Genomic DNA, 25,630 nt, shown 5'->3' on the forward strand with positions numbered 1-25,630 from the left:
CAGACATTTGGAACCTATTGGAATGAGCAATGAGTGGAAACGCCTAAATATACCAATAAAACTTGAGAGATGGGGGATGGAGAAGCTTTCAGGATTCAGCAGAGGGGGTCATTATTGCCTCTGGATGTAACAAGTCTTTAATTGGCTGGTTTCAGAATCAAACATGGAAATGCTTGATACTTAAAGGTGCAGTGCGTAGAATTTAGCAGCATTGAGCAAAAGCACTTTGGTAAAAAGTAGCTACAGGAGCACAAACAGAAGCTGCCATCTTGTTTTTCTCTTTAGTCAAAAATCAGTCGATTGTAAGACGACTAAGAAGAAGAAGTGAGCAACAGTTGTTGTGCATGAAAGACTCTGTATTGATGAACAGTTTTGATAGTAAAAGCTTGAAAATTGGAGGATCATTGTTATTATGCATCACAGGAGCTACTTTTCCTCGACAGCAAGAATTGCTTCTCCGATGGAATGGGTGAGCAATATCACTAAATATACCAATTTCTATACACTGCACCTTTAAAAAAGTTAACTTAGTCTCAACTGCTAAATAATGCAGCTTTCGGGTCAGGTAATACAGACACAAAGTTATAGTGAATATATTCATTCTCTTTCTAACACTAAACAATACCAGTGGTGGTTTTTTCTTTAGCACTAGTGGGGGAGAGAAGCAGGCTTGTGTTTAAAAGGATCATGTTTTTTTTTTTTTTGGGTGGAAGTAACACGCTGGGTTTGGATGGATATAAAGTGCACTTGTGTTGTCGATACTGACAGCAAACAGCCCCAAAGTTTGCATTCAGGCACTTTGAAACACAGTAATATGCACAAATAAAAGGAATTCAGTGCAGAGCATCAGAAAATATATTTTTCTTAAAATATTAAACGGTAAGAAACATTCAAAATACCTTTCAGGATGCAATGAAGTATGTTTTACATATACATCTGAACCTTTAGGAAGCCAAATTAAATAACATTTCTGTTTTAAGAAGATGTTATCTGAGGATATCCCTCTTTGCTCTGATTTCTCTGCCCTCAGGTTAAGATTAGATTAGATAAATACGATTAGATATACATTATTGTCCCTGAGGGCAAGTTTGCCATCAACCTACAGCTCATATATAGTCTTGCAGTTTCTCATCAACTGGACACTGGCTCCAGGCTTTACCCTCATTTAGATGTTCTGGGTCCAAAAAGGGACAAAGAAGGTGGTGAGTAATTCTTCCATAAACATGACGTCACAGACATGTTTTCTTACAGTCTGGGGTTCATACAAACACAGAGGCACAAGTAGGAATGTCTCCAGATAGGCTGACTTACTCGAACATATATAAAAGTCTTTCCAATGGCAATGAAATCCAGCACAGCCAGAACAACAACAAAAGAAATGCAGATTATTGTGAGATAGAGAAAAATAAATAAAAATTGTAAGGAGGGAGAGCAGCGGAAAGAAGTCTGATGCCAGTTCCTCGAGGACTGGTATTATCTCTGTAGCCTGTGGCTTAGTAAAAGAAGCTTTAATGCAGACTTACACCGACTCCAGTGAACTACTAAAAGAGGGCCAGAAAAAGGTCATGTGTATGTCTTACTGTGAGCTTGTTAAAACAAAACCCCACAGGCCTCCTAAAGGGATTCTGGGCAGATTACTTTACTTAAAGCTTCACTGGCAGTGAAGAATAAACTGAACTGAGACATACTGAGGGGGAAATGTCAAGCCTCCTTCCATTGGCACTGATAAAAATGGTTAAATATCAAAAAACGTGGATGTTTGGATATAATTCCCAAACATTTAGGCTACAGCTGTCATCTATTAAGCTCTAATGTAAGATTGTTGAAGCAACAGGATCCAAATATGAAGATATTTTGAACTCTGTACACTTGGCTGGAGTCCAGTTATCTTCAGAAAGTTAAACAATAGCTCCCGGGCAGTCGGGGGTTTACTCTGAGGGCAAGTGAATCCTGGACAGCACTAATTACCCGCCCTGCTCTTCCAAAGATAACAACTTAACTCTAAATCTTTGCCAGAGCAAACAACTGCAGCGAGAGGCAAGAGATGCTTAAAAGATACCAGTGGGTGCTATTTATTTATTTAGAAATACTATTGCAAATTGTCAGATTTTTACTCTGGAATTAATCTTTGTTTCCAAAAATCTTAACAAAGGCCAAGATTTCACAAATTAAAGCCTCAATATAAATGTCCTACATATGATATAGTCTTTGTGTTTGTGGTGCTTGTGTCGGAGCAGTTTTATGAAAATTAAAAATGTAAAACATCAGTAAACATGAAAATTAAATCATTTTTCATGCATAGAGCTGTCTGTTGTTGTTAGGTGCATTCAGAGTTTCTATAACAATGGGTACAAAATAAGACCCAAAAATCACACTGAGGATGTAATTACAAAACTAATTACAAAAATCTGAATTCCTCCTCAGTGAGGTCTAAAAATCTGTGTAACAGTTTGGCAGAATGAGTAATGCCAATCAGAAGCTGTGCCCACTAACAGCTAATAAGGTGGCCTGGGTTCCCTTCAGTAACTGAAACAACATGGGACAGACTAAAGCAACAGCAGAACAAATCTCTCAGACTCACTCAACAACACTGAGCCTCACACACAGTACCTGTATGTTTCTGGAGTCATGCAGATGTGGCTTTACCTGTAATACACTGCAGACTATTGATGCTCCACACAAGACGACTGACACAAAAGAAGGTGTAGACATAAAACAGGCACCTCCATCTGAAGGGTGGAGATAACACCCTGTCTGAAAGCTGGGGGCTGTGTGACTGTGGGTGTTTCTCCTGATCAGATTTGTGTCCTTTTAATAGATTATGTGGAAAGTTAATCTTTATTTAGGCCAAAGAATAACTGCTCTGACACATCGGAGGGAGGGCAGGAAGATGGCGTGGCATACTAAAAACAGACTAAAATACTCCCCAGATATTATCAAAGGTGTAATTTGTTCATGTACCTTTAATAAGAACTATTCCTGCCTCGAGCTGGAAAATAAACTTTCAGCTCACTCTGGAAAAAACTCAGAAACAACATTTTCAAAAAGTTCAAAAAAATCAAAAAAAAATCAGACTTCGACTTTCTGTGAAGCTACATAGTAATTCTTTTTGTTTTCATGTCCTCCTGGAAAAATGTGAGAAGAAGAAGAAATGTAGATGTGATATACAATCTATTGCATTTTTCAACAAAAGAGTACAGACGCAGAAGGAGCTGGTAGCTGAAATTTACCATATCTGAGGGAATCCTATGTCTCTGTCTATTTTTACCCATGTCTCATAACAAGGTAAAATCACTCCCGCTGTCTGTGGTTATAAATCTCTTGAGCCCATAGGAAGGACATGATACTTTTACAGGGGGCTGGGCTCTCCCGCATGCAGCACAGCGCACGGAAAGAACAATTAAGTTGATGACATGATAGCATGAGGCCATGATAAATGAGGGCCACTGACTCGGAGCTCTATAAAACTGGAAACATACATGTTTGCAGAGAAACTATTTCTGTCATGCAAACACACACACACACACACACACACACACACACACACACCCACACCCACACACACACACACACACACACACACACACACACACACCCACACACACCCACACACACACACACCCACACACACACACACACACACACACACACACACACACACACACACACTCTGAGTGCAGGTCGGGGTGGAGCCCCCCGTCACACAGGACTATAATCAAAAGCTGCTGCCTCCACTGGCCTCAGTTATCCTGTTTGCCAGCTCTAATAGAGGGTGAGATGTCACAGAAAAGTTACACTGAACAGAAAACACACACTCACACAAACACACATCTGTGCTCTTAAACTTGATGTCAGGGGATGGGTGAGCTAAAAGTTACAGTTAATCATTTAGAGCCTAAACTACCTGCTGAAAGTTCCACTGTTGGAACAGGTATGTTGTTAGCTTCACTGCGATGCCAGATTGTGGCTAAGTCTGCACAAATAAAGCTTCTAATCCTCTTTATCCCACTGGGGCTCTATTATATTGAAAAAAAAGATTGGGCACATATGGCTCTTGGATACCTATTGCTTACTTGTGACAGCTGCTGACACTATCTCCTCTAAAGCTAATTGTTCAGAATTTCACATCACGAGGAGGTATTCTTGTTTTTTAGTCATTTTGTCAGAACATTAAAGTTTACAAAAACATCTCATTTCTTTAATAGTACAAAATAATTTAAGTGTTTTACTACAGGTGTTTATTTGCCTTGTTATAGCTTCTATGGCTTGAAAAAAGTACCTGCCTTAAAAAGTGCTCTAAGCTCTGATCAAATCAAGCTAAATAATCTTGAGCCTTTGTTAAACAACTTCCTGAGAAACCGTTCCTTTTATACATCACAGTAAAGTTGAAGACTATCCAGGCTAATATGTCCAGGTCCTACTTTACTCTCTCATGTTAAAGGACTGTACCTTTAATTTGAGAGTTAAAACATGAATTTGAATGTGGAAAAAAGGTTCCTGTTTGAGGGGTTTGTTTAAAAGTTTTACAGCCTGTAGGTGTGTGAGATTGTGTTCAGCAGTTCACCTAGTAAACCAGAGGAGAGCGCTCTAAAAATGGACTTTCAGCTTTACCTCTTGAGTAGCCCAACTGACCGTCTTAACCATCTTTGAAATGTGAAATGTGAAATGAAATGTTTATATTGTGCTAAAAATAAGCATACGGTTCTGCCATGCAACTATTTGGTTCAAAGTAGAAGGTGGTAGTGATCCTTTGGGCTGGATGCAGCCTGCCATAAAACAGAGGACAGACAAAGAAGAAAAGCAGCAGAAGCAATAGAAGAATAAGACTTGGTTGTCAGCAAGCCAGCTAGCCATTACCCCAGTGTGTGGCTTCTCTGAATTCCAAAAAAGTTGGGAGCTTTTTTTTTCATTTTGTGTTTGTGAACACCCCAGTCTGCAGGAAATGAAGAACAGTGACTGCAAAAGGGAGAAAATGAAAAAATGGACAGAGAAAAGCTAAAGACATGCTTGGTGGAAATTAAGCCAAAGCTATCAGAGTGGCTAACTGTCTATGGTCTCACACAAAAGCTCTCCATCCCTGAACGAGCTAGGCAGTGGACATATTGTTGACGTTGGGACTTGGGGATGTTTTGTTACTTGTTTATCTGGTTGCCTTGGCCTATCCATTCTTAGTGTACTTCTTCCTTTTTGTAAATTTTTTGTACAGTTATGGGGACAGACTCACTCCTCACCTCCTTGTGCTTATCGTGGCAGCCCTAATTAATGCATATTACTTGTTCATTGTTGACATGTTTTATACATCACTGGAAATCTATGCATACACATATGCTCATGAATGCATGGAGGGGAATAGAAAGTGAGAGAAAGAGAGATCATGTAAGTGGATTAATTACTGTTATCTTGATATTAAGGAGAATTCTCAGAGACTTGAGAGAGAGCCCAGCCTGTTTTTGTAAAGTCAATGATTTGCTGTTAACTATCAAGATGTGTGTCTCAACACCGGTGACCTACAAATATTAGTTTCTGAATAACATTTAAGACAAAGTCATTCCAGCCTGTTTAGCTGCCGTTTTTTTTTTGAATGAGATCGTGACAATAGTTGGGATATCATTAATCATAAACGTTTTGGCAAGGATAATTCTAAAAATGTCATTTTCATATCCCCCATGCTTCCAGGTGTGTAAAGTAAGTGCATAACTGACCTTGTATGGCATCATTATGAATGCATGGTTGTGTGTTGGTGTCTTTGCACACACCTGCTGCTGTCCCCTCACTTCTCTCCCTCCACAGATGAGCACCAGCTGCATCTTAAACCCTCCAGCTATCTCCAGGCGAGACCTAACGATGTCTTACCAAACCAATTCCCTGGCTGACTCTCTGCATCTATTCCTAAACACAAACTGTCCAATGTTTATGAAAAGCCACTCGCAGTAAACACACAATCTCTCCTTGTTACTGCTGGGAAAGAGGCCCTGAGGTGTTTTTGAAGGAGTCAGTCAGAGGAAAAATTGTTTTGTTGTTCGTATGGATCCAAACCACACAGGCTTGTATGAATGTCTTTTACAGACCTAACGACTTCTCGAGTGAAATTGACCTTTCAAGTGTCATTTCTGTTGTCAAGGGAGCAAATCAATGCCACAATCTGGTTTCTTCATGAATCTGGATGAAGTAAATACAATTAGGCCTCTGAGTCTATAGCATGGGATCTAATCAAAGTGATTTATTACATTACAGTGACTGATGTCTTTCAAACATACTCGCTGATCAATCCCCTACAGACCTCTCACACTGGAGGTGGAGGTTGGTGGGGGTCAGGTCGGACATGTGAGAGATTTCAGAGAGAATTTGGTTACAGACTTGGAGACTGAAAACGAGTGAAGTCAGATGTCCTCCTGTGACCTGATGCGATTTTCCATTACTGTCTCCTTTAATCACAGCAAGCAACAGGAAGTGATGAGAGGGTGGTGGAGGGGTGAAGAAAAGATGAAGGGATTTAGGAAGAAAGAGATGGAGTCATAGCATGATGTGGCTGTGTGTGAAATTCAATGAGCCCAGGAAGGAGCCCCAGGGTGTCTCCCCCATTCTGAAGTTATTTCACACCAAATCCTGTTGACTTGCTTCACCTGAGAAAAGCATACATACTCACTCGCACAAATGCCCATGTGTGTTTTTCTCAGCGGCCAATGAACTAAGATAACAAAAACAATAGAAGTATGTATGTATGGTATGTGTATTTTTTAGGTGTCTTATTTGGATACTGTTCCTGTGTTGTGCTTTGGAAATAATTAAACTTTAGAAGGGAAAAGGGAGCAGTCAAATGTGGGGTAAGACATGCATATTTTTTTCTTTAAAAGGCCAAGTTATGTGAAAAATTCAAGCGGCCCTCCCTCATGTTAAAAATTGAAGCCACTGTAGAAGGATGAAATACTACAGTTCCTCTAGTGTCCACTTGAGGCTGGCTCAAAAAGCCAAGGAAACCCCAAATGTGCATGTTTACAGCCTGGTACAAAAATAGTTTAGGCCTCTATTGTTATATTATGCCTAATATGATATATAGGGGGATATAATAGGGGTGTGGCTAACTTGAATGGTAAGCGAGCATAGAGTTATAGAGTAGCTGTTGGCCAAGTGGCTTGGCTACAGTCTTCACTCCTCTGTCCTGGTGTCTAGTTTAGCTGGGGAATAGTTGGGGTGTGCATTTCCAACATGGTGACCGCCATCTTTTGGCTTCATAACGTTCAGAAAACAATGGTTGACAAGGCTACATTAATGTTTCATAAAGTCTGTGTCAAACTGACCATTACATCCAATTTAGTAAATTCACTTTTGTGGAAATCTCATCCCTGGTCAAATTAAACACTGTGGTTCGGTTTGTAAAGATCTTTTATACATGAATTTGCCATTTCCACATTTCCATCCTGACAGGAGCACTAAGCTTATTTATCTATTTGCCATGGACCAGCTCTGCTGTAATTAAATTTTTGCTTTCAGAGTAGGACTCTGTGTTAAGATTAGTCAGCACTGGGGAAAAGCAGATGTTGCTTGTCAAAGTGTGATGATTAATACTCATTAGAACATGTCTCAAAACCAATGTGTCGAGAGTTTCAACACGCCAACACTGAATTTTGAGCGATGATCACAACAGCATCAGCTGTAAAAATTCTTCACAGTCCTGATCAAATGTGAGGATTTGTTACCTGAATACATTAAATTATCAACAGGGAAAACAGTCTGTAAACATATATTTGTGCACTGTGGCCATATTGAGACAGAGATCTAAACTACACAAATGCATCTCATACAGAATGTTAATACTTTTGTCTACTATAAACAACAAACTTAAAAAAAAAAGCTATGTGAGATTAGTGTGAGTAACTGTGCAAGTATATAAACTTGTTATGAAATGACACGCTGTTTGGTGCTGCTTTCTGTTGTGTATTATATGTGCACAGTGCAAACTGTAAGCTACTTTTTAAATCTCTTGTAATTCTAGTGCTCAGCTTCCCCTGCCAGCAGTATGTGCAGCTCAGATCTTTAAGTTCTACCTGCATGAGGTGCCGTTAGGGGAAAAAGCAGATAAAAACAGATAAAAACAACTCCACATGCTGCCTACTTATACTGAATAGGTTATTACACTGCCTATATAGCTATAAACACATACACTTTTCAACAGTGTGCAAACTGCAACAGAGCTAATTTACTACAACTGTGCTGTTTGCATGCAGAATGTACATTTTGTTCATTTAGTTTCACAGATAATTTCCAGTTGCTTCATTTAATTTTAAGTTCTTGGATATGGGTCATTAGGTAATTCAATAAGCTTACTGACAAACATAATCTGATAAAGTGGGACTGTTTTTAGTGATAAAAACTGAGTCTTTGAGTCCAGCTGGAACTGCAGTGACTCAGCTCTTTATCGCTGCACTCTTCTTGCTTACCATTTGCCTTCATGTAAACGTGTAAGTCCTTCGTCCTCCGGGCTTCATTAACTTGCAGTGCTGGTCATCCAAAGAAAACTAACAAAGTGAGTTAGTTGTTATAAGTACCTTGTAAGGTGAGTTGTGCTTGGGCTTCAATGCTTGCGTTGCCATTTTCTGCCATACAGGTGTAGATCCCAGCATCCTCCTCTGTTAGATTGCTGATCAGCAGACTTCCTCCTCCCAGCAGCTCCATGCGACCGTCACTAGAGAAAGAAAGAAACAAAAATGTGGGACAGGAAGAAAACTGGCTGTAGACAAGACTTTCCTCCTGATTCCCTTTCTTCCAACAATATTAAAAACCTTTGGAAATTGGCAACATGAAAGAATCACTGGCAGGAGACCCCAGGTTATAGAATGAGCCTCATCAAAGTGAACTTTAACTTCGATTTCTTTTTTTAACCAGGCGTTTAAAATGTGGAAAAGAGATAACAGACAGTTTTAGGTTGCAGCCCCAGGAGCTCCATGTTCCCCTACTGACCTCAAGTTGACACCACATCTCTTCCTTTCCTCCCACACTCTGTCACCTTTTACTCTCTCCTTGAATAAATAAAATATGGTAAAAGCAGAGTCAAGGGCTCTGGAAAAAAAAACACTGAATATTTTCTTATTTATATTTTATATATTGATTTGAAGACATCTTGACTACTTAGGTGCTTGGTAAAATAAATGAGAGGCCAAGATGATACCAGGTACAAAAAAAATAGATACAGTATATTCAGTGATTCTTATTGTGATATGGAACTCATTTTAAAGACTACTTGTATGAAGTCAAGCTTCATATGGGTCCTTATACACTGCCATTACTTCAGATGTTACACGGCATTAACAAGTGTTTTCATTTTCTTTCATCAGCTAATTAACCGAGGTGACAGCCATCGACAGAGGAACAATACAGCGAGCTCACAAGAAGGAGAAATAATTCAGACCTAAAGAACGAATGTTTCCTCTCATTCAGAGCTGAAGAGAGGTGAACCGTTCCTGTCCTATTTCTGTTAAGTATCCACGGCATAAGTATCACATCACTATCGAAGGTTCCCAGCCTCTAAGCATCATCATTTTCCTATTTAAAAAGCAGACTGTAAGTTTATTTTCTTGTGCTCAAGCTCTGGTTAAATATTTTGTTGCTCCGTTAAATCGTTATGGAAATTAATATTTTCAGGCCTAAAAGATGTATTTACACACTGCAACACACAAAACTCAAAAACAAGCATTTGAGCCAGTTACAGGCTTCTCAGACTGAGCCATCTTAAATATTCATTTTGCTGATTTATTTACTCTTAATCCAGAAATATAAACACAGATATTTGTATAGCCTCTCTTTGAACCAGAGACCCTCCTCCATTTTAATCAGCCCCAACTTTGATTTTCACAATGGGCCCAGGGGAGGCAGTCTGTGGCCAACTCTGGCCTGATTCAACAACCGCTGAAGCATTGGGAGAAGAGGCTGAGAGGAGAGAAAACAGAAATCAATAGCTCACAGGGAGAGAACTCTGCATTCAGAAAGAGAGAAACAGAGAGGAAGAGAAAAAAGCAAGAGCAGCCAGTCGGCTCAGAGAGATAAAAATCCAAAGAGGGTCACAGCGAGGAAGATGCAGCTGAGGGGAACTGGATCAGTGTGTGTAATAGTTTTTGCACAGAGGAAGGAGGAAACATGCAGAGGTAAAGAGTGAACTCTGTAAGGAAAACAACCTCATGCTACGGGGATATTTGCTTTTAAACAAACTGCTGACGAGCTAGGGTTAACATGCACTCCTGTTTTTTCTCTCTCTCACTTCTCGGGGTTTTGGCAGCACCAGCCTCAGAGGCCATCTGTCTGTCTGTGCTGGAGAGGAGCGTTCAAGTGGCACTCGACCTGCTGTCACCAAAATGACATCACTGTCGCTCTCGTATTGTAGGGATGAAATAGACTATTAACTGCAGCATCAACCGCAATCACACACGATTAAGAGTCAGTTAAAAGTTCAGGTGTGTGAGAGGGAGGCAAACGGTCTCATTAAAGAGTAAAACTCAGATATTTGAAAAAAATAACTCTGTTGTAGTTTGAAATTCAAATGATGGATCAGTGCTTCAGAGATTTTGTCATGGTTTACTCTGATGTACCAAACCAAGTAATGTGACACTAATACCAGTCCAAAAAGCCTTATTCCCGTACAGATTACAGTAAAGTCCAGAATATAAGCCACAGCAGTACGACAGTCTATTTTTTTGAAGGGCTCCTAAAAGGGAAAATGGTTTTAATTTCAGTCCTGCGTGAAAACTTCCATTGCATTCATACTGTGTGGACCCTTGCTCCAAACAGCTCAAGATGTCAGCAGCCATCATGAGGGGTATCTTGTTTCATCTTTGTACAAGGGCAAGAGGTGAAGATGTGTCGTCCATCTTCATATAAGTTCAATATCATGCATTATAAATACCACAACAAATTATTTGTGTGTGTAAACCTACACAGTGGATTCTGACAGAATACCTGTTATACCATGAACTTTAGCAGTCTTAGGCTGAGAGCAGGTTTATGAACTCATGTCAAAAGAGCTATATTGAAGAGTTCACACTGACAGGAAACATAAGTTAATCCCTGATCAGTACATCAGTCTTAAAGCTGTATCACTCAGCACAGACTGCCCACTATGACAGCATTAGATTGTAAAATAAAGAAAAACACTGAAAAGGTATTGTGCTCAGCAGAAAGCCTGACAGAAAACACCCTGGGTCTTTAAGGTATGAATAAAGGTGTTGCACAGAGAAGGCAGCTACTTTTCTTCTGCTCCAGAGACTGAAGAACACAGAACCAGTGAAAATGCCAAATGTCATGCTGTACATTGACGACTTCTGCCTGCACATTAAAGAGTATAGCTGTCTGTTAAGAGGCTCTGCAGGCCAAATCCCTGCTGAATGAAAAATTCCTCTGAAAGACGCTGCTGGGCTCATTGTGCCAGACATTCCTGCAGCTAGTCTCACCAGGACGACCATTCAGACTCTTGGCCTTTAGTGCCACAGCATCACAAAAGGCACTGACAACTTCCCCTTGTACTTGAAAGCAGGAACATAGAGTGAATATCAAACCACTGGGCTATTCCTCACTCTGTTAAGAACAAGTCAATCTTGGGTCTGACTGCAGCAGTATACAGCAAGTGCTCTGTGGAACAAGGAAAGTGTTACTGCTTATAAACCATGACGGAGAGGGAGCTGAATGGACTGAATACACCCTGCACTGCTGTGAGGGGGCTCTCTACGCTTGTGTTTATTCAAATGAAGATACTAACCCTGAGGATACGAGGTATATCTCCTGTATTAGCTGAAGGTCCTTGGTGGGAGATGTAGGTAAATTAGTTTCTAATTAAAACTGCATTATCTACAAAAACTGTTCAATTAACTCCCTTTTTCCACTGTATTATTTCACCCATACACACATACTGTGTAGGCAATATGTGGCCAGTAGATCAGGTGTAATAATGTTAACTGGTTTTTCATACCTTGTTAGGTTTTATTGTGTACATTTTTTTGTCCTAATTCAAAACACAAACTTTCCACATTATTGCAATCATAGTTTGCAGAGCTAGGCAATAACGCGTCACTGTAATATTATTCATCCTCATGGTTACAAGCTGTGTAAGTGATTGGTGTTTCCGAGAAAGGGATTATATGACATTTATCAATTTAAACAATGCTTCATTGCAGCTTATGTACGACACAATCAGTACTTTGTCTCAGGTAGCCTCTGTTGTAATAACGTGCTCAGTACTGCAGAATAGAGAAAGTCAGGATGACCACTAGCCAAACAGCTAAACGAAGCATTGAGGATGAGGCAGAGAGAAAACGCTAATATGTCCTTTTTATGTTAAGAATTTAAATGAACTTTTATCATGAAGTAAAATTATTTTAATGGTGAAACTACATATTTGTGGTCCAGTTACATGATACCATGGAAGTATCATTTAAAAAGTACTAGGTCTGTTATCTGTGCTTGTTTACATCCAGGTAGTAGAGCATTATAGCATTATGGCAGGAGCCATTAACTGGAGCTACAGCCCTGGCTTGTGGCGGGTGGCTGTGCTACAGTTCAGACACAACATAAGACCGGCTTTTAAGGCTACCAATATTAGAATATAAAAACATTAAAAATTTTTTTACACTAACTAGTTATACTGGTGACAACTAGTGACGGTGACAATGTTTAATCGTTAAGTCAATTAAACGCACACATCCCTGGTGGAGAGTTTTTCCATTATCAACTCTATAAAAAATGGCAGCAATAGTCGTTTACTCCGCCAATCAAACGTGCTTTTAAAAGAATGGTCTCTGGGGTACCTTGAATTAGGCAAAAGCCAAGTGTAGGAATCAGAAACAGTATTGGAAAAGAAAAAACGGTATCAGAACTTCTCTATCAATGAGTAAAAAAATCACATTTCCTGAGTGACTTGCAGAACACTAGTTGTGTGCAGTGAAAATTTTAGAATCACAAATAAGTGAATCGATACTGTTAACCACTTATGAATATTTTAGACTGGACTGTCATTGTATTTAAACCTGAAGCACTATATATAGCATTGTTTACAATGTTGAAAAATAACATCTTCTTCTGCCTTTTATCCTCTCTGGTGTGTAACTTGTCCAGAAAAGGTGTTGAGAGCTTCCTGTCAACATGTCTCTAACACTGTCCTGTCCCCTGCTCTGCCGTTCAGCTTTGAAGGCAGCGACAGCTGCAGAGACTTCAGAGAGGGGCTTCAAGGGAAGGAACACATTTGGTATGTGTGAGCAGTGACTCAGCCTCCTGTAACAGACTGGTGGCAAGGTCACTACACCTGGGCAAGGGAGATCCACAGATCACTGAAGAACTGTTGTGTGAGAGTGTGTGTGATAGTGTGATTGTGTGTGTGTGATAGTATGTGTGTGCAGTTTTGCTGTCACAGAACAATCAGTGGTGCTCTGACAGTGTTCGGGCACGGGTCAGGTGATCCACAGTACAAGGGAGAGGCAGGTAGGAGCACAACTGTCACAACAACAAAAGAAGGAAGAAAGGATTTATTATTAATGGACAGAGTGGGAATCTCTAAACTTTTCTTTCTTCTGCCTCTCTGGTCTTTTTATTTTCTCTGTGCAGATTACATTTCTTTGCACTCCCTCTGCCATCTCAACCCCTCTCTCTCTGTCATGCACTGTGAATGTGAACTATTGTGCTGTTGGAGATGTTGTGCTTCAAAGTGAACGCAAATTGAAGTTCCTCTCACTTTCGGCCAGAACAAAATCATAACAGTTCCATGAATTTGAATCATGTTGGAGGTGTGAAGAAAGCGGTGGGATTTCATTTTTTTTGGTGGAGGAGGGCAGACAGCGGGTTAGAACGATTTTTCCCACTTCCAAAACCTTTTGTTCTCTTCCCCCACCTTTTCAGGTATGAGCAAAGCTACATAAGGAAACAAATGCGGGTGACAAAGGAGAGAGGTCTAACAAGAATGGAAAATAAATGGTTGAATAATAGGAATTAATTTGAGAAACAACTAACGGCAGAGTAAAGGCCTTCCTCAGCCATGAGAACATTTTTTTTCCCTCTGGCTCCTAATGGAAACCTTCAGGGCCCCTAGAGACAAAAACAACTCTTGCATACCTGATTTTATTTCCTTTTTTTTTTTTTACCCTACCAGAATAGAACGAGCGTTTGATTAGTGCATATTACAATGCAGCCTGCAGCTCATAACTCGCATAATATACTTTAAGAGAGCTCTGGTGGGGTCTCTGGGGGGCCGGGTGCCACGTGAACCCAGTGTGCCTCTTGATATGTCACATCCACAAGACTACAGTACAACACTGCATCATAAAGACTTTAAATAGGATATGTATATGAAAACATAACATCTGGTCATGCACTGCAGGTGACTTGTTTTATACTGTGAAAGACGCTGTGCAGGTCAAGCCTGTTGGTGATTAAGGACACATACTGCAGCTCTGCTTCAGCTTATGATGCTGAACAGTTTTAGCATTTCAGAGGTAAACTACAGTATGCAAATACACCCTTTTTCTGGCACATTTAGTGGAAAATGCAACAGTCTGTAGATTCAGAAATTTGCATTATGTTTTCCTCATATCCTCAACTGCTGCCTGACAATGTAACTTACATTATGATCATGCACGTTAAGAACAACAGACACCGTGAAAAGAAACAGGAAAAGGAGAACTTGTGAGATTGTGGGGATTTGTTCTTGAGACCAGGGTCATCTCAAAAGAAGATTATTGTAATGCACTGCAGTTAGAAAACAATGTTGTCTGTCTTGTTTCTCAGACACACATGCCAACAAAACATTTCTATTACTTTAATGCGGTCTGTTGCTTCCATTTATCGACTATGAAGTGTTCCCTAAGCTGAAGTCTAACCATATGGGCTTTCCTGCTTCCCTGAAAGAATGAGGTGTGATGAAAACATACAGAATACGGCAACCTTTCAAAATGAGGAGCACCTGTGGCGCAGAGGAACTGATGCCTCCACACACACTTAGCTTGGATCTTAAAAGGAGAAATTAGTCAGATTTTCCTCAAAAGCAACGTTTTAATCCTCATTTACAACCCACCGAAAGAGTGGAGCAGCATCTCTTTCTGCACAGTCTCTGCTCTAAGTTTAGATTTGTTGCTGTGTATGCAACATGTATGTGAGCAGTGTGTTTGTAGCCAGTAACGGCCTGCAGGGTGTGAGAACTGGACTCTATAAAACATGGTAACCAGCTGGCAGATAGAAGCAAGGACTCAGAGCTACTGGGATGAGCTGCACAGACATTTTTGACAGTTTGGATGGGACGTATAGAATCTGAGCTCTACTTTTTATAAACACATGACTCTGCATTCATGTAAAGTATGATAAAATCCAAAACAAGACATTAGCTATTAACATAAATAGCAATGTTTAGTTTTGATCATTACTGATTGAGTATTAATGAAGCTATGAGATTAAAATCGAGGCTGGAGTTGATCAGGGATGTTCCATTATCTAAACCCTTTGTCCTGTTCAGGCTCCTGGGGTGCTGGAGCTGATATCTGCTGTCATTGGGCGAGAAGCAGGGTACACTCTGGACAAGTCACTAGTCAATCGCAGGGCTGACATGTAGAGACAAACAACCAGTCACACTTAAAGCTGGGGTAACAGAGAGTCACTTATTAACCTACAGAGCATCACTGTGCCCTAAACCAGGAAATATTTATACTATTCATACCAAGTATGGTGTTACATCAAGTGTGCAGTACATTACAACTACATTGTATGAAATTTGGGTGTGCAAGTAATGCCTGGATTTATACTAGCTTGGCCAGAATTGTTAAGTGTGAGACAGGATGAGTGCGCTGTATGTTAAGTCAGTGAAGGTGAGAGTACTTTAATAATCAAACTCTACAAATTATACACATAATTGTCCATATTTTCCTGTTCATAACAAACCAGACAGAAACTTAGGTTCTGAGTAACATTTGTATTTGTTGACTGAATCTATTCTTTCCACAGAGATCTGAAAAACCTCTTAAAACTCTACCATTTCAGCATGAGGCGGACATTTGCCATTGACCGCAATAACAACAGAACTGAGGAAGGGAGCACAGGCCACGAACATTGGCAGTTTGTATCTCTGACAGGCTGAAAGGTTCAGTTGCAATACCCGTGTTTTTATTGCAGCAGCCATTCTCAGTGCTGTTTGAAATCAACATTAATGGAGCAGAAGGGTGCAGAATGTCTCAAAATTGGTTTGAAAAGCGAAACTGAGAATTAAAAAATCAATGACAGCAGTTGATGGTGTGGGTGTTAACAATGTAACTGCACTTAAAAGGATGAAGAGAACAAAAGGGGTTAAAGGTCCGAGTGTCACTTTGTGACTTCACTCAAAACACAGACAATTACGGATGATTGCATCTGAAGGATTGTTAGCTTGGATGAATATCTGGATGGCAGTGGCATATGCACAACCAGGCTGCCTTTTACAAAGTTGTAGAAACAATATTTGAGTTTGAACAAACTTCAGTCTTCAAACTGTTTTGAATTTGTCTTCTTTATAATTAATCCAGTCATGCTGCTGCCAAAGTTCTGCAGTGCATTGGCAAGTTCACAATGATAAAATAATGTCTGATGTTACAATTATGATCGATCTAAACTCTTTTTGGACAGAATAAATGGTATTGTTTATTTCTGCCAGAGGATGACACAAAACTATTAAAAACAAACTTGACGTTACCATCTGTTACAGCAAAGCAACTCACACTGAAAGTGTGAGGTTTATCACGTTAGAGTTATAATAAAATGGCCCTTTGGGATCATAGCTCTTATTTTGATTGCATATTGGCTTTTAACGAATGAAATGAAAACATGAAGACTTTTTGTTATGAGTGTGGACCAGAAAACCTCAAGGGACAGAAAGCTATTTAGTAAATTTGGTATGAAGGACATAAATTCAGATTCCCAAAACTCTGACTTTAATTGTGACTGAATCCAACACAGAATTAGTTTTTTGACCCTGACAATTAGATTTAGTGGATTTCTACCATTTATTTCAAAAACATCAACTTGCTTTCCTTACTAATTTGTCAAATGTGATAGCTTGATAGCTGTGTCTTACACAGCCACATGTGAGGTTTTGGTTACCGCCATCAAGCCAGTTTTGCACAAATGTTGCTTGGTGGTTAAGTGAGAAAAAACAAATATGCTTCATCTGTTTAGATTCTCAAAATAAAGACACAAATGTGATCTATGTTGCAAAGGGATCCTGGTTCGGTTATGTTGAAGCTCCTAAACTGCTTGGCTTGGAAACAGATCATAATATGGTTTAGTTTCAAATGATACTGACGAATGTATTAGTATTAGTATACCGATGTTGACCACAACCATTGTTTTTGAAAAATGTAATATTGATATTGTGCTATAAATAAACATAAGGTAATAATGTGTAACTAATTGGTTCATAGTAGGGATTGGTAGTTTTTCTTTTACGCTGGTTGCTACCTGCCATTAACAGGGGGAAGACGAGGAAGGAGCAGCAACAGAAGAAGAAGACTCAGTTTCTAGCTAGCCAGCCAGCCTTTACCACAGTGTGAGGCTAATACTTCTGTGCAAGTCATGTCTGAGGAGATGACGGTTGAAAGCAAGGTACCCTCCTTGGAAATTAAGTGCATTCACTAGTATGGGAGTTTTTGGGGATTCCGTAAAAAGGACAGGTTTTAGTGGAAACACGTTTTGCAGAATCACACGTAGAAGAAGAAGACGAGAAATTTGGACGGACAATTAGAAGTTTCTCTCACCGGGTGGTGGCGCAGGTTAACAAAACTTTGAACATCGTTAGAAATTCAAGTGTAAGTTAGTCAGTTGCATTTATCAGTAAAGTTGATGAAGTAAAGTGTTGCCCCAACTTTGTCTTGCCTTCACTTAGCTTGGTTGATAGTGTGCTTTCATCCTAATTTTTCTATAAATATTGCAATATTATTGTTACCCAACTCACACACCCTGCCACAAAATCTTCAACGTTTTAAAATAAGTTATGATCAACATTTTTGTAGCTTTATGGAGACAAGTACGTACTCTTCATATTACATCACCTCACTTCAATGCAAAACAGCAGCTCAAGCTCCATATTCTGAATCTTTCGCTGTCTGTACAAGTTGCTCTGTTTGAGGAGTTGGGATTGAGAACAGGCTGATAATATACCATGGTTAAAGCCATTTCTTACTTCCTTCATGGTTTCCTGGCTCCATGGTAGCACAAAGGACTTCTTTGGACAAAAGTGTGCCAATGCATACATGCACGTGTCTGTGTGTGTGGGTGAGCGTGTGTGTTTTAGGATTCCCTTTCTTCAACATAAAGCATTCAAGTGAATAAAATGATGTGTTTGTCTTCTTATAGCAGACACATGGCACGTTGGAGAGGTCCAATAAAAGTCCAATTGCAAACAAATTTTCCACACCATGCTTCCCTCTTCATACACAAGTAAATGCAATATACACAATCATATTTAAATGAAGGCGAGAAGACAAGCAATGGAGGAGACGGATGGCTCGGGGGCTTTGGAAGGGGGGTTGATTTACATGCTCTGTCAATTCCCTGTTGCTGGCCAGCATGCATTATTCATCCATTTTATTGACTGCTGGGGAATTCTATTAGCTGATAGAGTGATACTGGCAAGAACAAATGATGACTGTCCTTTTCATGAGTGTCATCAGGACCAATGTGTATGAGAAATCCAAAGGTCTGTTTCTCTGTCCATGCTGGCACCTGGGGATGCTGTTGATGACACACAGAGCATTTTCTACGATTGTATTATAAGACTTGTGGACTGAACGGCTTGCAGTGTAACATATTCAGTCAAGGTGTTGCTGGGATTCAGCCAGAATAAATGTGGAGCGTTGTGTCCTTGGAAATAGACTTTGAGAGCCAAAACTGAATTTGAAGCAAGGACGAAGACAAGAAATACATAAACAGACCTGTTACAGGAGAATGAGCCACAAGCAGCAGTGTAATTGGTGCTGAAATATTTATCTTTCTGAAAGATGCTGTGTAGAGATAGCTCAGCAGAATAATTTTAAAACAAAGTGCATGTTGAGTGGCTGAAGTGAGCAGTGTTTCCCACATATCTATGAATAACTATATATTAGCCGTTAGTGGACCAACCATATACAGTCTAAACTTATCATTGTCGTCTAAAACGTTATATCATTTCTATCGTGATGAGTAAACATTTCAGCGTTTTGGACACACTGACTTCCCTTGTATGGCCTAGCGTTATAAACAAGTGCTGCAGTATATTTGGCAACCAATGTCAGCATTTATTTCTATGTGAGCGGCAGTTGATTGGCCAAAGAAGAGTTGACTGCGAACACATAATGCCAGAGGAAGACAGTGGGACGTTCTGCAGTGCTGAAAGAAGCGAAGAGATGTGCTAGCTGCTTTTAAGATCCAAAAGAAGAAAGAAACGCTATTCCACAGCAAGCAGGAAATACTTTCCTATGTGCTACAAGCTAGCTTGATGCATGGGAACTTACAGTGGTGCTCATACGTCTGAAGTTTTACTGAATAATGTTTCAACTTTGTGAAACCAAACCAAATGCAGTGAAAACCCAGAGTTTCCCTCGTTAGAAGATTACAGACTCTGGGTTTGCATCAAACCTGCTTTGGTAAACAGGCCTCAGGCGTGCTGAAATCACGTTGGGTTTGACCACATTTAATTTGTTAGGTCAAAACTACAAGCTTTTAGGCGAATATACAGAACGTATTGCTGATGAAAAAAGACAGATAAATTGTAAAAGGCAGAAAGGAGAGAGCTCCTGTGCGCAGTAAGAGACCAGAGGTGTGGGTGTGTGAGAAATGAAGGGTTGCAAGGTGAGCAGAGTACACCCTCACAGGAAGAAATAAGAACAACCTACAAGGGAGAGGATAATGTATTCTTTCAAGTGATTTCAATAGAGAAAAACACCCCAAGGATTGCAGCAGACATAAGTAGTCTCTCTCTGCCAAGGCACATCAGGAGTTTCTGACTACAGCCTCCTTGTATGCTCAACCACCGACTCAAGAGACAAAAAAAAACGGTGGAGCATGAAAGAAACAGAACTTTTAAATGATACAGTGACTCATACAGAAATCAATTTCTCTCTAACCCAGAGAAAGACAACCACCTGTTGGAAATTTCAATTTCAGGTCTTTGCTCTCTTTCCCATCTGTCAATGCTGACTTCAAAGAGTTTTATAGGAGCTTTAAAATCCTTCATGGCAATATGGACAGATGATACATAAGAAACAGAAATGTCTGCTTTCTGGCATAACATGAATAACATACTAATGAGGCTCTTCAAAGACTGAAGACAGAAATCCAACTTAAACTAAATCCTCTTTATGGCACATTTGAAAAGACTTTTGAAGGATTTCTCTGCGTCTTTAAAAAAATCTGAAAGTGCTTCTGAAGAGTGAGTCAACTGGTAGAACGACTAACAAATAATTACTGAGGGGAGATAGACATCCGAAAATCAGCATTCTCTCAAAAACAATACAAGCTTTCATCGTGTTGCGCATTTTTGAATCAATGACATTATCTGTAGCTCAGAATAAAGTGGCCTTCTGCTATTGTGAACACAGGCTGAGAGAAATGAGGGAAACAAGAGACATGACCAAGTGGAAGCATCAGCAGCAGAAGAAGCATGATGTGATAATCCCCCGCTGTCAGTGAGTCACCCTGCCTTCAACTGATGGCTCTGACACATCTTCATAAACTTTCATCTCATGTCTACAGCTTCAGCGTCGCCACTTTAAAGGCCGTTTGTGCTGTGCACCAAAGACCAATTAGACACTCTTTGCAGATCTCCCTCTCCCTCTCTCTTGCCACACCAATTTTTAATTGACAGCCACTCTACTATCTAGCTTGTAATGCCTGAGAGGGACAGGAGGCTCTCAAGGAGAAAAAAGAAAGTTCCACTGCTCTTCTTTTTATTCGTCAATGTCGAATTGATATCAAAGGAAGTCTCGCTAATATATTCGCCACACAACCCTTTTTTTTGCTCTGAAGGCATGGGGGTCCACTCCGATATTGCAGAGACTTCCCTGGTTGTTCAGAGTTTGCTTGCTAATTACTGACGCAGACACCCCGGGGGCTCGTGTGCGCATGCTGGTTGGTGTGTTGTAATTAATACAAGGTGGATTAATCAGTTCCTTTTTAGCCTGCTCCCATTGGAGGTCACATGTTCTCACGGACAATTCCATAGGTGTTTAAGACATTTACCTTGAGATTTGATGCTGTGCTTGGCTAATTATTGTAAAGTCTAATGATATTCTAACTCACACCACACTGGGACCTTGTGGTTACCAATGTAATGGTCTTAAATTTAATTTAAATAGGGGTAGAAATCCCAATCGGGCTGGGTTTAGATGAATTAGCCCCATTTCAGCTATTTTCTGTTGACCACACAGGTTGCAGAGGTATCATTCTTCAGGACTGGTACACAGGGGTTAGGTAAACAATGTGCATTCTTAATTGGTGAGAATCAAACTTTCCATGTCCAAAGCACTTCCCTCAGAGGAATTTGAGCTGCCCTGCCTAAGCTAATGAGAGCCAGAGGAGTGAGAGCACAGGAGCTGTGACACTCTCTCCCGGCTCTTAATTTGTGAACTTTCCCTCAGCTGGCAGACCCACAGCCTCGTCTCCCAGCTGAAGTGGCTCCACTGGCACGTTCAGGTCCCACTCCTGGGGCTCTCTGGGTAGCAGTGGCAGAATGGCATTAACACCTCGGGGAGCAAGTGCCAGGACTAACAAGACAGCTTATGAAGGCTAGAGGTAGTGAGAGCGTAAGGGAAATCAAGTGTGGTCTGTGTCCCTTATCAGAAACTAGGATGTGTAAGAGCTAAGGGATGCTGAACTCGGCATTGCAGGGAGTTACGTTAAATATTGAAGACATAGGATAGCACTGTTGATCCTGAAAGGAGGATTGGATTGAGGGCAGGCACGGCAGCTTCTATGCGTTCAGAGAAAAGCCCTGAGTAAACCTGAAGCATTTTCCTGGAATTTTTTGGATTCTTTTAAGTGGATTAATACGAGTTACGTAACAATAAAAAGAGTGTTAGCTACAGGGAATAGAGAAGCCGTCTGGAGTACCAACACAAACACTAAGCTAAGTACTGCTGTGGACAAGGTTTACAGCAAAACTTTACCACTTAAAATCCCATCTGCTCTAACTTTCTGCCACAGAGCTCTTTCCTTTGGCACTTCATTTTCTCAGCTCCTCAACAATTCAGTTTTTTTGCAAGCTGTGTACTTAACACTGCAGATCAGCTGTTCGGGTCAAAAAGTGCTGTGGCAATCCACACTGAAATCACAATTCTTTTTCCCAAGGATATCAGATGGTGTCTGCTGTGGACAGAATTTTGCTGTCTGTCTTGATAGCTCATTTTTGTTTGCCTGTATTTGAAGACTTTTCCATGAACAGCTGACATTACTAGCTAAGTCTGTAGAGTTATTGTGCACAGCATGTGTCGGACTATAAAAGTTTTACTGTTGAGAAATAGGCAGTGCAGAAGGCGATAATATAAGGCAGTTGAAAAATCAGAAATACATCAATTTAACTGCTTTTGTTTGTTTAAAGGATGCTAAAGTGCATCTTGCTGTTAACCCTGTGTACAGTGGCACATAGCCTCGCTCCCCTGTCCTCCAGTCAGCTTCTTAAAACAGGGTTTTTGCAGACCTCTCTTCTGTAAGTAAGATACGGACTCTTTTCAAGTACCTCAAACAACCATACTTCAAAATCTGAACCGGCCCCTAAAGGCTTCTTTAATCCTGAAAGATGTGGTCAGTTGAAGTGTTAGCCAGAGTTCACGTTCATACCTCTCTTCTAGCAGCTTGTCTCCTAACATCCATCGAACTTGTGGCACAGGGTAACCAGTGGCAACACAGGGCAGCAGCACGCCGGCACCTACCACCTTCATCACAGACGCAGGCTGCACCAGGAACTCCAGCTTCCTCTCTTCTCCGGTTTCTTTGAGGGGAGAGAAAGAGGTCAGGGTTAAGGCTGAGGTTATGGTTGGGGTGAGCAATTCAAGCTTAGCAGCAACCTTCTGAATAACGCGTCTTAAACACTTCAAAAGAACTTGTGTGTGATGGGCAGTCGTTCCCGACACCAGAGCCAAGACTGGTCAGATGAGTAATGTCTATGTTGATGTCTGACACAGCTGAAGTCTCAGCTTTTTAGCAGTTCAAACGAACCCCCATATGATTCAGCTGCAATTTACTGCCAAAGTGTCGTCTGTATGAAAGAGCAGATACAAAGTAAGCAGTCTGAGTTTTACTTCGATCCAACTTAAAAAAAAACTGAAGCTATAATGTAGATTAGAAATCAGGAATGTATAAGAGCCTTTACACCAAGCCTATTTTACTCTCCACATCTCTCTGGAAACACTCCTGCTCAGTCTCAATCTACTTTGTTTTTACTTCAAAGAAACCAAAAAACTATAAATGTATTTCTATCCCTCCAACATCTGGCAGCATCCAAACAAAATAGTTTCCATGTCCTTACACAGCTTTATGACTTTTTTCTTCTGCATACCCCTTTCACCACTCCACCACACATCCTTGCAGGAGACAAACAGAGATAAAGGCCCCCAATGGGGTCTTGTTGAAGCTTGATTTATGACCTCTAATATCTTCTCGGTGCTGCCAGGAGCCTGGTGCTTAACAATTCAGTAAATAAAAATTTCAGAGGGGTGAGACGAGACACTGCCACAGTGGAATTCAGCCCCCTTTTGAGCTACGACTGAGTTACTGCTAGCAGTACTGATAACCCCAGCGGGGGTTCCACCACTCCTTCAAGCAGTGAACCATCTCTCAGTGCGGTTAGGATGATTTCTTCATTCTAGAGGTAATGAGCGACCCAGAGAGGACACCATGAAGCATTATAATCAAATGATGCAATGAGCTATATCTTAATTTTAATTAACTGTGCAAGAGGTTCTACAATAGAAGCTCCAACATAATTGGGCTGTTATCAAAGATGTGAACATGTTTGATTAACAGGAAGCAATTGAGGACAAGCAGGAAAATGCCTCATTATTAGTTAACAACGAAAGAATGGTGTCAAATAAATGTGAAATTCCACTAATTAGCAATGTGACTAATATTTCAGCTTTTATGCATCCACCAATAACATGGCTGGATTTCCCTCCTCAGATTACCTGGTACAATCTGGAGCTGGGCCTCCTCAGTCGACTTGGACGACCCCACATTTTCCACCATACAGCGGTAAAGGCCAGCGTCTGACTCAGAGGCGTTGTTGACCACGAGGGCCCCACTGGGCAGCTGCAGGAGCCTGGTGTTTAATTCCAGTGGCTGTCGATCTTTCTCCCACCGGGTGAAAGGCACCAGATCAGAGTTTACCTCACAGGCCATCACCTGGCTGCTCCCGAGATGAACAGAGGTTGCTGAGGGCTGGCTAGCAAATCTGGGCATCCCTGAAAGACAAGGACGAGAGAAGACAAAGCTGTAAAACCAGCACTCAGAGGGAGCATCAACAGAGTGGCAAATATTTCTGTGACTTTTCTAAAGATGGTAAGAAATAAACATCACAAAGAGAATTGAGACATTTATGTGTACACAAAAGGTACAAAAAAATTCTTAAGAATATTTTCCTTTTATCATCATGGTCATTATGTATTCTATGCATGTGACAGCAATGATAGTTACAGGATGCAAGATTTGTTTTCTGCTTCTCTGCATGGCGTAAAGTGGTGGGGGATAAATTGTGATTTAGCAAATACTGAATAAAAACTCTTATTTTTGGTCCCTATGAACATAATACGATGAGCAGAGATTAGCTCAAAACCCAAAACCCTTTGTTTTAAAATCATTTGATCTAACTTTAATTCATTTTTCAAACATATTCAGTTAAAACGTTTTGAGGTAAGCCATATTAATATTGAGCAAGACAGGAAACAAATACATGATCCTAGACCTTTAATACCGCAGATACAGAAGTTATAAAACTTGATTTCACTCATCTCTTATCTTCTGGGATAAATAACAAACCAGCATATTGGACGAGACATCTTGTAATACATATTCAAGAAAGATTCTCAGAAGTGCAAAAAAGGCTAGGTAAGTGCAACCCCTGCCCACCCCACAATCTCATGCACAGGCAAAATCCTCATGCATAAACACACAGAGTTGTGCAGCACAATCACTTATCCTCAAATGGTGGATGTTAATTTGCAGTGCAGAGCAGTAGACACACAGCACTAATTAAAAAAGGCTGGATCCACAGGCTGTTTGTGCTGCTGTACCCCCACTTTCATCTCCACGCAAAATAATTATTTCCTGCATTTGAAGCCATTGATCTGAAACCAACACTGGCGGGCCACGTTGGAAACAACTGCACACAATAGCTTCAATTAAAGAACTTAGAATGTGTAAACTGCAAATGGTATTCTTGGGTTTATTAGTGAAGGGGAAAGAGTTGTTTTTAAAAAGTAACGAGGCCACTCCGTCTACATTAAAGAGAATACCATGCTGTGTTATTACCATGGAGGGCCTCTTGAGTTTTTGGGCAGACTGTGTTTATCTCCTTGGAAATGAGTGTGTGAGAGAGAGACATGACTGGATAAAATGATGTGTGAGTGAGGATGAAAAAACTGGCTTGTTTATCTATTTATGAACCTAACTTTGC

General features: G+C 40.4%; 1 protein-coding gene across 5 annotated transcripts in view; it reads right to left on the bottom strand.

The window, feature by feature from the left end:
- The window catches only part of neo1a (neogenin 1a), a 177,416-nt gene that overhangs the window by 53,119 nt on the left and 98,667 nt on the right, over positions 1-25,630 (bottom strand). For all 5 annotated transcript variants that reach the window (XR_004630790.1, XR_004630789.1, XR_004630788.1 and 2 more), the window contains exons 3-5: positions 24,144-24,419; positions 22,801-22,951; positions 8,547-8,683 (exon numbers count right to left, since the gene is read on the bottom strand). Coding sequence is in view for 1 of the 5 variants with exons in the window: in XM_034680412.1 (XP_034536303.1) it covers positions 8,547-8,683; positions 22,801-22,951; positions 24,144-24,419 (564 nt within the window). In the remaining 4 variants the exon portion in view is untranslated. The remainder of the gene's footprint in view (positions 1-8,546; positions 8,684-22,800; positions 22,952-24,143; positions 24,420-25,630) is intronic.

This window comes from Notolabrus celidotus, chromosome 3 (assembly GCF_009762535.1).
Source record: "Notolabrus celidotus isolate fNotCel1 chromosome 3, fNotCel1.pri, whole genome shotgun sequence".
Taxonomy (NCBI): Eukaryota; Metazoa; Chordata; class Actinopteri; order Labriformes; family Labridae; genus Notolabrus; species Notolabrus celidotus.